This window comes from Micromys minutus (assembly GCF_963924665.1).
Source record: "Micromys minutus genome assembly, chromosome: 12".
NCBI lineage: Eukaryota > Metazoa > Chordata > Mammalia > Rodentia > Muridae > Micromys > Micromys minutus.
This window is the reverse complement of record NC_137981.1, coordinates 55,399,912-55,413,107: the sequence shown is the minus strand read 5'-3', so window position 1 is coordinate 55,413,107 and position 13,196 is coordinate 55,399,912. Positions and strand designations below refer to the sequence as shown.

Genomic DNA, 13,196 nt, shown 5'->3' with positions numbered 1-13,196 from the left:
GTAAATCCTGCAAATTACAGCAACAGCTGCCTGGGCAATGGTGGCACTGATGTCGTGAAGGTAACCAAAAGCTGTAAGATTTGGACTTAAGGTCCACTCAGGAGGAGAGAACTTGCATCTCCTGCTTCAAAACTAGCCAAGAACTGGAGTTTCCATAGACCCTAGGGGAGAACCTATGGCTACCATTTTGCTAAACTGATATAAACTGTCTTCTAAATATCTATCCTTATACCCATAGATAAGTACAGAAAGAAGCTTTTTTGTTGTTGTTGTTGTTGCAGAAGACAAAGGCTATTCCAGAGAACCACAACTTATCAAAGCATAGAAAATAATTTGCGCCCATCCACCAATGCAACATCTGCGATACAACATCTATACCTGAGGGTTTCAGAAGAGGTGGTGAAATTCCTGTAAGAGCCAGAGGACCAGGGGCTCTGCTGTAAGGTCGTATCTCTGTACAGGAACTCTCAACGGTATGGCTGCCTGCACGTGACCACATGTGGAGCAGGAAGCTAACTGCTTACATATTGAACTGCAAGCATGAAGCAGAGAGAAAAAAATCTGGAAAACAACGAGTTTTAAAGCCTGCCTCCAGTGACGCACTTTCTCCAACAAGACCACATTGTCCAAACCTCCCTAAACAGCACCACCAACTGGACACCAAGTGTTTAATTAAATACTTGAGCCCACAGGGAACATTTTCACCTAAGCCACCTCATTTGTCCAAGCCCACACCAAAGTATACATGGATAGCCCTAAAACACACACACACACACACACACACACACACACACACACACACACACACACACACCACACAAATACATTGTAGTTATGTATGAAATTCTAGACACTTAGTAGATGATACATAGTTACTGTTTGCTCCTGCTTTTCCTTGTAAGATCTGAAGCTGTTAGGAGGGGTCTCCAGGTGGAGGGGATGCTGAATGGGTTGCACAAAGACGAGCTAGCAGAACCTCAGTACCATGGAGTAAGCGAGAGAAAGTGAGTGAATCTTAAGACTTCCATGCCCCTGTGACCCTGGAGTGGGGACCTGTGACTAGAGACAGACAAATAGTACTGTAGGCACAATTTGCATCAGGAATTTTCATGGCAGAGTTGTGATTCTTTCTCACAGGAGTTTACTTTGTAGACCAGGCTAGCCTCAAACTCATTGAGCTTTGATTCTTGAAAGAATGCAGCTACAGGCGATTAGGGGAAATGGCTCTTCAGGTTGAATGTTGATGACTTAAAAAAGAAAAAAAAAAGTAAGTGAGGTGGTGAACACCATTAATTCCAGCACTCGTGAGGCAGAAACAGGTAGATCTCTGAGTCTGAGGCCAGCCTGGTCTACAGATTGAGTTCCTGGACATCTAGGGTGACACACAGTCCCTGTCTCCCTGGAGGGAGAAGTGGAATGCAAACCAGAGCTGTTTGGAATTTCTGGGGACTGAGCGATTTGTGTGCAGATTTTGTTTCTGCTTGGAGAGGTGGCAGAAAACAGCGGGTGGCTTGCTGATGGCCAGGCTTCTGTGAATGAGTTACTCCGCTTTACAACCTCAGGGTGCAGACAATAACATTAACTGCTCCATCCAGTCTGTGTGAGGAAGGTACAGGCTCAGAGATGTACAGGGCTTGGGGTAGTGTCTGGCATGAAGTAGGCATTCCATTAGTACCATCAGGTCAAAAATAACCATAAAGAGACAGATGGGGAGCATGGTGAGGCAAGCCTTTAATCCTAGCACTTGGCAGGTGGATTGTTGTCAGTTCAAGGCCAGCCTGATCTACATAGTGAGTTCTAGGACAGCCAGAGCTACATTGTGAGACCTTGTCTCAAAAGCAAAACAAACAAACAAACCCCCTAAAAGAAATAAACAGAAAGGTGAAGAAAGGTTCCCGAGCATCAGAAGCTGCCAAATCAATGGAACAAAAAGAAAACAAGAAATCAGTTTCACAATAGATAGGTTTGCAAAATGCTAGTGGGTAAAAGGAGGCTCTCCTAGACCCAGTGAAAACTGATAATATCTCACATCTATTTTGAACCTCTGCAGAACACCTACACTGTCCAGACACTGTCCACAGAGTGCTTTTCTTTCTTCTCTTCCCATTCACCTCAAAGGTGACTAGACAGAAACCAGGAGTTCCCCTCCTCTTGGCAACCCACTGCACCCCAGAGCATGGCAACTTGACCAGCTCCAGTTTCGGTTTATCTGGCTGTGCAGCCCCTGGGGCTCTCCAGGTTGCAGGTTACAACCTGCAACTAGCTGTCTTTCCTCTCACCTGTCAACTGGATGACTTGCAGGCCTTAAGAATCCTTTTCTGCATCTTCAAAAGAGACCTTGAGTCGTCCTGAATTTCTATGTAAATAACATTTCCAATTGAAACGGCATAACTTTGTTCTTTTTCTAATCTCATGGCCCCTCTTTAAGAAGCTAGAGTGGGGCTGGGCATTGAGGCACACATCTGTAGTCCCAGTAGTTAAGACTGATGCTGTTATGGAAAAGAGGTGTGGCTAGGCACGGGGGTGGGGGGGCGGGGGGGTGGGGTGGGGTGGGGGGATGCTGGAATCCCTTTCCCCTGAGGGACCAGCCACACGACAGTATAGTGTAGAATAGAGTTTATTCAGGGCATGGGGAGGGGAGTTAAGAGGGTGGTAGAGGCAGAGGGGCAATGAGCATGTGGAGAGAGGGAGGAAGGGAATGGGGAGAGGAGGGACAAAGGGAGTAAGAGAAGGAGAGGCCAAGAGAGAGGAGGGAGCAAGCAGCTCCTTTTATAGTGTCAGGTAACTGGGGCGGAGCATACCTGGCTGTGGCCAGGTAACTGTGGGGTGGGGTTTACAGAATCCCAACAAGGAGACCAAGGCAGGATGCTTGTAGCCCAGACTCATCTCAATTTATGGCAATCTTCCTGCTTCATTTTGCTGTGTGCTGGGATCACAGTATGTCCAGTGCTATTCATATCTGACCTAGCGTTTCTAACATATATTAAGGGTCATTAATGCACCCCCAAATCTGACTTTGTGTTGGCTAAATAGAACATGTTTGCAGGATAAACTTGGCGAACAAACCACCAACCCGCAGTCTCTGAGGCTGATAAACAGTATGTACACTTTGGTTTCATTGGCTTACAGGATAAATGTTCCAGGGGTTTTCGCTGCAGGTTGGGTGACATGGATTTTGAAATTTGCCCAGTTATTGCCTCCATTTTACACATTAGAAAGACGAAACTTGAGCCACCAAATAAGTTGATCATGACCACAGGTTGGCAAATGAGTGGGATTTGACTTAAGTTTGTTTCCATAACCCAAGGTTATGACTCAGAGAATGCAGCGGTTGTGGTCACGGTTGAATGCACCCATTTATCCTGAAGGGTAAGTCAGCAAAGACACAGAGAGGGGCAAGTCAGTCAGAGAGGATCAACAAAACCAAGGATCAAACGGGAGGTTTGAGAAATGAGAGAAAGAGGTTTTTAGACAAAGGCTCAGCTCTTGTTCACCTTGGACTCAACACAACTGCTGGAGTTTGAGGCTTTACAGAATCCAGGTGAGGTGCCATGCAAACCTTTAGCTCCAGCACTTGGAAAATAAAGGCAGATGGATCTCTGAGTTGGAGGCCAGCCTGTCTACTGGGTGAGTTCACAGACCAGCTAGGGCTAGATGAAGAGGCAGGCCAGAGGCCTCAGGCCTGTTTTTCCAGCTACTTGAGAAGTTGAGATAGGAAGATTGCAAATACAAGGCCAATTTGAGCAATTCTGTGTGGACCTGTCTCAAAACCACAAGCACAGGGGCTGGAGAGACGGTTCACTGGGTTCAATTCTCAGTCCCTATGTGGTAGCTCACACTATCTGTAATTCTAGGTCCAGGTGATCTGACGCCCTCTTCTGAGCTTGGTACAGACATAAATTCAGTCAAACATCCATGCACATTTTTTAAAAAGTTAAAGAAAACCCTACACATCCAGCAAATGAACAACTATAACAAAACTCCAGACACGTCCACTGAGATGGTTCAGTGGTTAAAGGTTCTGGCTGGCAAGCCTGGTGACCTGAATTTCATCTCTAGGAACATCAGGGTAGACAGAAGGAGAGGACTGCCTCCTGAAAGTTGTCTTTTGATACATATGCCCACATGTTACACACACTCTCCCTCTCCCTTCCCTCCCTCCAGTAAATAAATAAACAAACAAACAAATAAGCAAGCTATAGACCAAGCTGGCCTTAAACTCAACCGTAATCAGCTTATTTCTGCTTTCCAAGTCAAATGCTGGGGTTAAAGGTATGAGACACCACTCTTGGTTGCCTTTTTCTTTTTCTTTTTTAATAAACTTAATGGACTGGTGAGATGGCTCAGCAGTTAAGAGCACTGATTGCTCTTCCCAAGGTCCTGAGTTCAAATCCCAGCAATCACATGGTGGCTCCCAACCATCTGTAATGGGATCTGCTGTCCTCTTCTTGTGTGTCTGAAGACAGCTACAGTGTACTCATATAAATAAAATAAATCTTAAAAACTAACTTAATAAACTCTTGTTATCTCAAAAAATTGCAAAAAGGAAGGCTGGAACTATAACTCAAGGGCAGAGCGCTTGCCTAACGTTCATAAAACCCTAATTTTAATTTCCGGAAAACTTTCCACAGACAAAAAACAAAAAAAAAAAAAAAAAAGGAAGATAGGAAGGAAGAAAGAAAGAAGAAAGAGGAAGAAGTAAAGTAAGAGAAGGAAAGGAGAGGGAGGTGCCGGAACAGAGGCACAGTAATTAAAACGGCGACAGATGACTACAAGTTCCAGAGAGCGACGCGCGAATTTTCCCGCCAGCGCCTCGGCCGGCCTTGAGAGAACTACAAATCCCGGCATGCCCCAGGGCGCACCGGTCCTCGCCCCTCGTTGGTCCCGCCCCCTTTTCCCCACAGCCCCCGCCCGCCGGGTTGGCCTCGGAGAGTTTGTCCGGTGGCTGTGGTAGACGGAGGTGCAGTGAGAATCCCGGCGGCAGCACGATGGGCGACTCCAAAGTGAAAGTGGCGGTACGAGTCCGGCCAATGAACCGACGAGGTGAGGGCTTGTCCCGGGCCGGGGGCGACAGGTGCCTGTGGTGGTAGAGCCTCGGCGTCCCGGGGGTCTCGGCGGGCTCCCCTTAGCGCGCGTGCGCCCTCGACGGCGCGGTCGGGCCCTCAGCCCTCCGCCCCACCAGCCAGCTGTCACCGAGCTCTCCAGGCCTGGGGCAGCTCCGGCCTCGCAGCCCGCCTGTGCACGCAGCTCTTAGGGCGGACAGCCCTACTTTTCGATTTTCCACGTTCCATCCCTTGAACCTGCACCTTGTGGCTGTTTGCAGAAAAGGAAGGGCATGCCTTCTTAGTTCTTTCAGGTTTATGATTGTCGAGATGTTTCTTTTTTTCTTTTTCTTGGAGTGATAGTAATCACCTCAACAATAAGTAGTCTCGGTGCCAAGATTCTTGGGAAATTGTATCTTTCAGACATGCTCTGAAGTCTGTAGGGAGGGTAGAGAAAGTAGATAAACCCAAGACACGTAAATCATCTATCCAAGTTGGAAGGACTGAAGCCCAGCTTGAGTCCAGAGAGTAGCTGGGTTTTGCCTTTGCGGCTCCACCAGAGGGTGACTGGGCAGGGTACTTAAAATGAGATGATGTGTTTGAAAACTCTTTATATACAAGTCTTGTTATTTGAGGTTGCTGCCGCGCTCCCGGGAGATGGAATTGCAGCTCATTGATTTAGAATACTGAGTAGCTAGAATAATTTTTAAGTTCAGGACTCATTTTCTAAGGTTTCTAGTGTTGTGTTCAGAGTCAAGGGGGTAGGAAATAGTTTTCTGTCGCCTTGCCCTTTTGCGTATATATTGAGGGTAAACAGGTGCAACAGTTGACAAAGATTTCTCTGGTTGTCTATGGGAAGACAACTTTTTAAGCTCTCAGCTCATTGCCTCTTTGCACCCAGGTTATCACAGAACAGCGTGAGTAGCTTAGAAGTCTGAAAGTTTTCAGTCCTTCCATTTTTGAGTATCCAGACGTCTTTATTTTAGATCACTTTAGGCTTATCGTGATCATTACTGAGATTAAGAAAAAAAAACAAAACAAAAAACCAAAAGAAAACAGCCAAGTGAAACCCGACTTATCTGGAAATGTCTTGGAAAGGATGGGTTCAGCACATTCTTAAAATTTCCTTTTTTGCAAAACACTTGGAAATGTCAGTGCTGAAGGAGGCCTCTAGCCAGCCACCAGAGCAGGGCTTGGCACAGCTAGTTAAGAGCCCGACTCTTCCTTGTTTTTTCTTACTGGGAGGAAGCTACTGTCTTTAATTTGCTGTGCTTGTAATTCTGATGGTGGCTGTTACCAATGCTCAGAGTTTTGAGACATTCATTGAATGATTTTTGCTATAGAGTATATGTTAGCTGTTCCTTGTATTGAACACTATCTTCCGTTCTCTCCCTCCCCCCCCCCCTTTTTTTTTTTTTTGAGATTGGGTCTGACTACATAGCCCTGGCTGCCCTAGAACTCATGTAGACCAGGCTGGCCTCAAATTCACAAAAATCTGCCTGCCTCTGCCCGGATCTCTAGTGCTGAGATGAAAGGCATTCACCATGACACCTAACACAGGTTCTAAGGAGCGGAACACTGGTTCTCACTTGTGTTTTATCCACTGAACCATCTGAGTTCAGTCAACCATCCAGACAGCTCCCCAGTTCTATTTTCCCCATTTATTTATTTAGATGCAGTCTCCTTGTGTAGACCAGGGTGGTCTGGAACTTGCAGTCATCTTCCTGCCTCAGCCTCCTGAGTGCACCAACCACTGCTGGCTGAACTCACTTCAAAATGAATTACAGTTTGGTTCCATTGTCCAGTGACAACTGCCTCCTAGTCTCTTTGCTTACACTGTCTTCTGTTTCCAGTGCTCACCACAGATAATTTCTTCATCTACAGGTTATTCTGAAATACGCTAGAGAGGAATCCGAAAGCTTATTACTTCTAAGTTGGCATCTTGAGTTCCTATGAAAAGGCAGTAACAAAACTGAGCTTCTTTTTGCTGAGTTTGAAAAGAATCCTATTTATACATTACTTCTTCTGGGAAAGGTGGTGTTTTAAGTGATAGCATATGGCTGTCAAGTAGTTGGGTCTAGTTCTGGGTGCTCCTGACTTAATGTGTGTACAGGAAGCCTCCTGAGGGTTGACATGGTCACTGGGTTGTACTTCTGATCAGAGGCTCTGTTGTCTGAGTGACATTTGTGTCTTTTGAGGGAAGTCTGAGGCCTCCAGAACTCGGTGTAGGGTTCAGTTCTTTGTGAGGCTCAGTGGCTGGTTGTACTTAAGGGGCTTCAGTTTCTCCGCTCAACTGTCTGCAGCTTTGGGAAGTTTACTTGAATATCAAGCTGTAGCTCCTAATTTAATGACAACTAGAGTTGTAGTGGCTAATTTGTCAAGATAAAGGAAGTGTGTGTGTGTGTGTGTGTGTGTGTCTGTCTGTCTGTTGGTCTCTTGTCTGTCTATAATCTTGGAAGTTGGTGGAGGCAGAAGGATCTCAGTTTGAGGTGAGTCTGGGCTGTGTAAAAATAGTAAAATTGTTTTTTTTTTTTTTAAGCAAAAATTTCCCTATATCTTTGTCTGCTAACCAGCTAGCTTTCCTTCCTCCTGGCCTCTATTTTTCACCTTTTTTCCTTTGGTGATACAGAGGACTTAACCAAGGTCTTATATGCACTAGTGTTTTCATTCTGGTGTTTGGCGCACATGTATGTGTAATCTTACATAGCCTTAACATTACAGCTTCTAGTCATCTGAAATAGGAAGCTAAGCTGCTAAAGAAAAAGGGTAAATGTTATTTAAAAGCTCTTGAGGGCTGGAGAGATGGCTCAGCGGTTAAGACCACTGACTGCTCTTCCAGAGGTTCTGAATTCTATTCCCAGCAACCACATGGTGGCTCCCAACCATTTGTAATGGGATCTGATGCCCTCTTCTGGTGTGTCTGAAGACAACAACAGTGTGTTCACATACATAAAATAAATAATCTTTTAAAAAAGATTTTGAGGGCTGGAGAGATGGCTCAGCCGTTAAAGGCTAAGCTCACAACCAAAAATATAAAAAAGATTTTGAACTTGTATTTGCAGATCTTTCTCTTTCTGGTATTGTTTTGTGATTGGGTCTCAGGTGGCTCAGGCTAGCTTCAGTTGCTTGTAGTTGAGGTTCTTTCTGCCTCTAACCTCCTGAGTGCTGGGATCACAGTCTTGTTCTATCATGCTTAGTTTTTGCCTGTTCTTTTAGACTACAACTCAGCAGATACATTATATCCTTCCACATACCGCACAGAAGACCATTTCATATCTTATTATAAATAATCTGAGAGGCCTTTATTTTTGTTTTATGTGCATGAGTTTATTTTTTTCTGCATACATGTATATGCACCACATGTGTACATTGTCCAAAGAGGCTAGAAGAGGGTGTTGGATCCTCTCAAACTGGAGTTGTAGGCTCTGTGAGTTACCACATGGGTTCTGGGAACTGAACATTGGGTCCTCTGCTGAAGCAGCTAGTGCTTGTAACCACTGAACCATCTCCTCAGCCTCTCTGAAGGTTTTCTCAGCATAATGTCCATTAGATCAGGGACAGTCTCCTTTTCAGGAATTTGATATTTTACATTGGGTAGTTTAAAAAATATTTAATGTGGAAGTGGGTGGGTTGGGTGGGTGGGGGAGCACCCTCATAGAAGCAGGGGGAGGGAGGATGGGATGGAGGTTTCCAGAGGGGAAACCCGGAAAGGGGATAACTTTTGAAATGTAAATAAATAAAATATCCAATAAAAATGTTCAATAGGTAAATGAATATTGACTACTTGCCAGGTTTCTAGTTCATACTTGATTGTATGGGAGCTTCAGTCTAGGAACTGCCAGTTTAAAAGTATGTGAAAGATTAGCCAGGGAGGAAAACATAAAGTGTTTGGAAAATACTTTTGTTAAGGGAATGGAACAGAAAATTATGCCAGAAGTTTAGCCAGAAGGATTGTCAGGTGTTCTTGAGCATGTGTGATAAACTATTTCAGAAGGTATTTCAGCGAGTTTAAAGTTTCCATTCTGCAGCATTTAAAGGTAAAGTACAAAAAAAGTCAGAAATGATGTCTGAAAGAGTCAGCGCTTCCAGAAGTCCTGGTCTTGGTGGTAAAGTGGAGGGACCATAATTGAAAGCGGTGCCAGCTAAGACAGACTTGCTTTGGGGAGAGCAGAACTTGAACCCCTGTGTGTAACTAAGAATGAATTTCTTAGTGTGGCCTTAGGTGAATAGAAACCCCGTGTAGCGCAGGGGGCCAGGGCTAGAAGAAATGAAAGGAAATGGGTTGCTCTTGTGGAGGATTTTGTCAAAGACCTTGTTTGTGTTGTCCAGTGTTGCCCCTGTCTTCAAGTGTGCTGTATGGTTTCTGTGTGAGGGAATGACTGTCATGTGATGTAAGATGATGAAGAGATAAACAGGTAGAGCACACTGCTACTTATTAAGTGCCAGGTGAGTGACAGGGACAGAGGAATTTAGAGGAGTGAAAGACCTCTGCATGCCTGGTGATTAGGGACCACTTCACCAAGGAGGGCAGATCTGGGTTACAAAACATTCCCAGCAGTAGGCCTATGATTTCCCTGGGTGGGAGGGGAAGACCTTGGTTCTCTGAGGAGGAAGCCAAGCACAGAGGCAAGAAGGAGCAAGGCCTGTTTAGGCAGCAGAGACTAGATTGGCCTGTCCCAAAGGAGGGTTCTGCAGGGTTGACTGGAGGAGAAGGGATGAGGAGGGGAGGAACGCAGGACTCCTACTGACAGCTAGGCCAGAAGCCAGCGTAGGTGGCTGGTCTGGAGCTCTCTTTAGACTTGTAGAACTTCATGTGGCCACAGGCAGGAAGGAGAAAGATTGCTGGTTGCAAGGCAAGGTCAGAAGACTAGATAAGATGGCAGATTCCTTGCCGTAGCTGGGCAGGTCTAAAACCTACTGGATAGAAATGAAACCAGGTAAACAAGTCAGAGGGGGCTGGCCACACTCTAGTAGCCTTGATTCAGAAGACACTGGGCAGCTTCAGAAATGGGAAACTTCGAAGGCCCTGTCCATCAAGGAGGAGAGATAGGAAGAGTTCTCTAGGAAAGTGAGGAGCCAAACAAGGTGGTTTCGACCTTGGGGTTTGATCACAGGGAGGCTTTGGATCTTTTAGAAAGATGTCTGACAAATGTGGAACCACAGGTGGCCGAGACTGGGAATTTCTGACAGTGTTTGCTGAAACAGAAAGTAGTTGTTTGCTGACATCTGTTTGGTGTGCCAATATCCAGGGAGACACCCCAATCATTACAACACTGTTCCTGCTGTCAGTCCAGGGACTGAAACTTGGGTCTGTGTACAGAGGACTGGAGCATTTGCTGCAGGTGCATGCCTGTAACAGGCAACTTTGTTACAACCTGTGTTACCATTTCCCTGTCACCTGCGTTAAACCATGACTAATCTCACTTTTTCACTTCTTCAGTTCTAAATGTGGGAGACGGCACTGATAAAGCTATTACTTAAGGAGGTGAATTGAGGCATTTATTGAATGGAAATGGATTTATTGATCTCTGCTCACTGGTGGCAGGACATGTTCTCTGAACAAACTTGGCAGAGATGATCAGTGCCTCATGATCAGGGAAGTGTGACTGAATGGAGCCCAGCTTTCGCTCATACAAGCAGTAGAAAGTGGTATCATTAACCTAACCAGTTTAAGTATTGGTTGAAGAAAAACTGTAACAACTGCTTTTTCTGTTTTTCTTCTGGAGTGCTGGGGTTTGTGGAAGTTGATTCTCTCTATCCAATGTGTAGGTCCTAGGACTCAAACTCTGTCAGGTTTGGTAGTAAGCACTTTTTGTGGACTGGACCATCTTGCTAGTCCTCTGATAGTGATCTTCCAAAGACCTGCTCCAGTAGCTGTGCTGAGTTCCTGTTTGTTGCTGGGTCTCTAACTTAGGGCCTTTTATGTTTTGTGTGGCTTTATCATTAGCCCTGTCCCAGAGCTATTTTCTATTGTGAGTTACAGAGTTTACTGTTTTTGCTTTGTTTGTTTGTTTTGTTTTTATTTCCCTGCAAGACAAAAATCTCACTAAGTAGCCCAGGTTGGTTGCAAATTTGCTCTTTTCCTACCTCAGCTTCCCAAGTGTTGGTGTGTGCTGATAAGTTATTTTGCACCAGTGAAATGAACCAGTTAAAGCTAGATTAGAGTATATATGGGCAAGTTTATTGGGAAACTGCTCTCTGGTAGGAGAATTCACTTGTTCCAAGGAAGTCAACCAGGGAAGTCAACATGGGAGGGAAGTGGGGGGGAGGGGAGGAGGAAGAGAGAGAGAAAGCCTCAGGCAGAGAGGGAGGAAGAGGTGCTAGAGACCAAAATGTCTAGGATTATATAGGGAAGAGCCACCCAGCCCTTGTGCTGGAAAGTTCAGGGTAGAGGGCTGAGTGTGCCAGGTAGGGACTGAGGGATGCTGGGAGAACTTGGAGGACAGGTCTGCTTTGGTATGTAAAATATGCACCACAGCTGTTTGTTCTGGGGCCTGAAACTAAACACACACTGTCACTGGTAACAGTTCCAGCTTTGTTTATTGTTTGTTTGTTTAGACAGAATCTTAGTTTGTAGCCCTTGCTGTTCTGGTACTTCTAGACCAGGCTGGCCTTGAGGGAGCTCTCAGAGATCTGATTTTTTTGCCTCTCTTTGCAATGGATTAAATGTGTGCACTGCCACACCTGGCCCAGCTCTAGTTTTTGGAAAATGCACACATTTACTGTATTCTTCAAGCCAAACTTTGATATGTCTTTGTAGAATTTCTATATTTCACAATCCCAGAGAAGGGGATTAGCCTTGTAGGATAGTCAAACTAGTATTTTGGGGGCCTGCTATCAAAGCTTGTGCTATTACTGGGCCTCATAGGAACCAGGCAGATCTGAAGACAGACGGTAGTCAGAGGAACCTGTCATTCTGAGAGGATGGTCTCTTTCTTCCCTTTGTACAGGGTACCACTGTACAACCTAGTCAGTCAGGCTGGCTTCAAACTTACAGGGGTCCTACCTCAGCATCCTTAGTGATGATAGTAAACACAGGCACAAGTCACCATGCTGGTTACCAAAGGAACTTAGGTAACAGCAGGTGGCACAGGCCAGTTCATGATCAGGCCACAGATGCTTGTGTGGTAGTGACAATTGTAGAGCAGTAGGCTTGGGTCTGAGAATGCTCTGCTAGCAGTCCTGGCTGTCTTCCTTGCCTCCAAGACCCACGGTGGTGGTGTAGAAGGGGTTCGGATGGTGTTCATCTGAGGAGCACTGAGCCTACTGAATCTACCTCAGGTCTGCATCACTAGATGACTAGGTACCTGCTGATGGCTCTACCCAAGAAGTGCAGGAGAGGCAGGTTTTAGGGGGAGGTGTTGAAGACAGTGAACCCTGCTCTGAGTCATTAGCCAGCTTGAGTCAATGGTAATGTGCCAGGTACTCTATCTGTACTTGTAGAGTTAGCAGTTGCAGGTGCCAGGAATAAACTCAGTGGTTTCCCGTAATGGAGAAAGGCAGTTGTGTAAGAGAGACTCAAACTCAGGGACTAAGAATCTGAAGAGACCTGGAGTCATCACTGTAGAAGAGAGAATTTATGTTAGGGCCTGTGTGAAGGAGGAGGTCACAGAGGCCAAGAGGGACCCAAGAGAACCAAGATGGCAGTAATGCTGTGTAAGACCATGGAGGCAAAATGTATCACAGAATAACTGGCCTGCAATCAGATGTCACAGTAGTGGCCATTTGTTTTGGCCTCATGGTGCTGATGGTAATTTTCAGAATAACATAATCTAAATAGATGGATGATTTTGTGATGGAGTGGGGTGTAGGCAGTATGTTGAGCATACATAGAGCCTAGCTCCCACCCCAGCACCATATAAAATGGGTGTGGTGGTACACACCTGTAGCCCCCACAGGAGGAGGAGTTCAAGGTTATCCTTGGCAGCCACCTGGAGCACAATAAATCCTGTCTGAAAGGAAATGTTTGAAGGACTCCAACAGTGTTTTATATCTATTGAGGGTAGTAGGGTTAGGATCTTTTCTAAGTTTCCTTCCCTCCCCTTCACTCTCCCTTCTTGTTCTAGTTGGCCTTATTTAGCCTCCTGAATAGTTTCAAGTGCCTGGTTCTTCCTCTTCCTTTAAAAATATTAGATAGGTTTATGTACCAAAATT

General features: G+C 45.5%; 1 protein-coding gene across 1 annotated transcript in view; it reads left to right on the top strand.

Moving 5' to 3' along the window:
• The first annotated feature begins 4,955 nt into the window (after positions 1-4,955).
• The window catches only part of KIF13B (kinesin family member 13B), a 148,183-nt gene continuing 139,942 nt past the window's right edge, over positions 4,956-13,196 (top strand). The window contains exon 1 of the mRNA XM_080926532.1: positions 4,956-5,043. Within this exon, the coding sequence (XP_080782658.1) occupies positions 4,989-5,043 (55 nt within the window). The 5' untranslated portion in view covers positions 4,956-4,988. The remainder of the gene's footprint in view (positions 5,044-13,196) is intronic.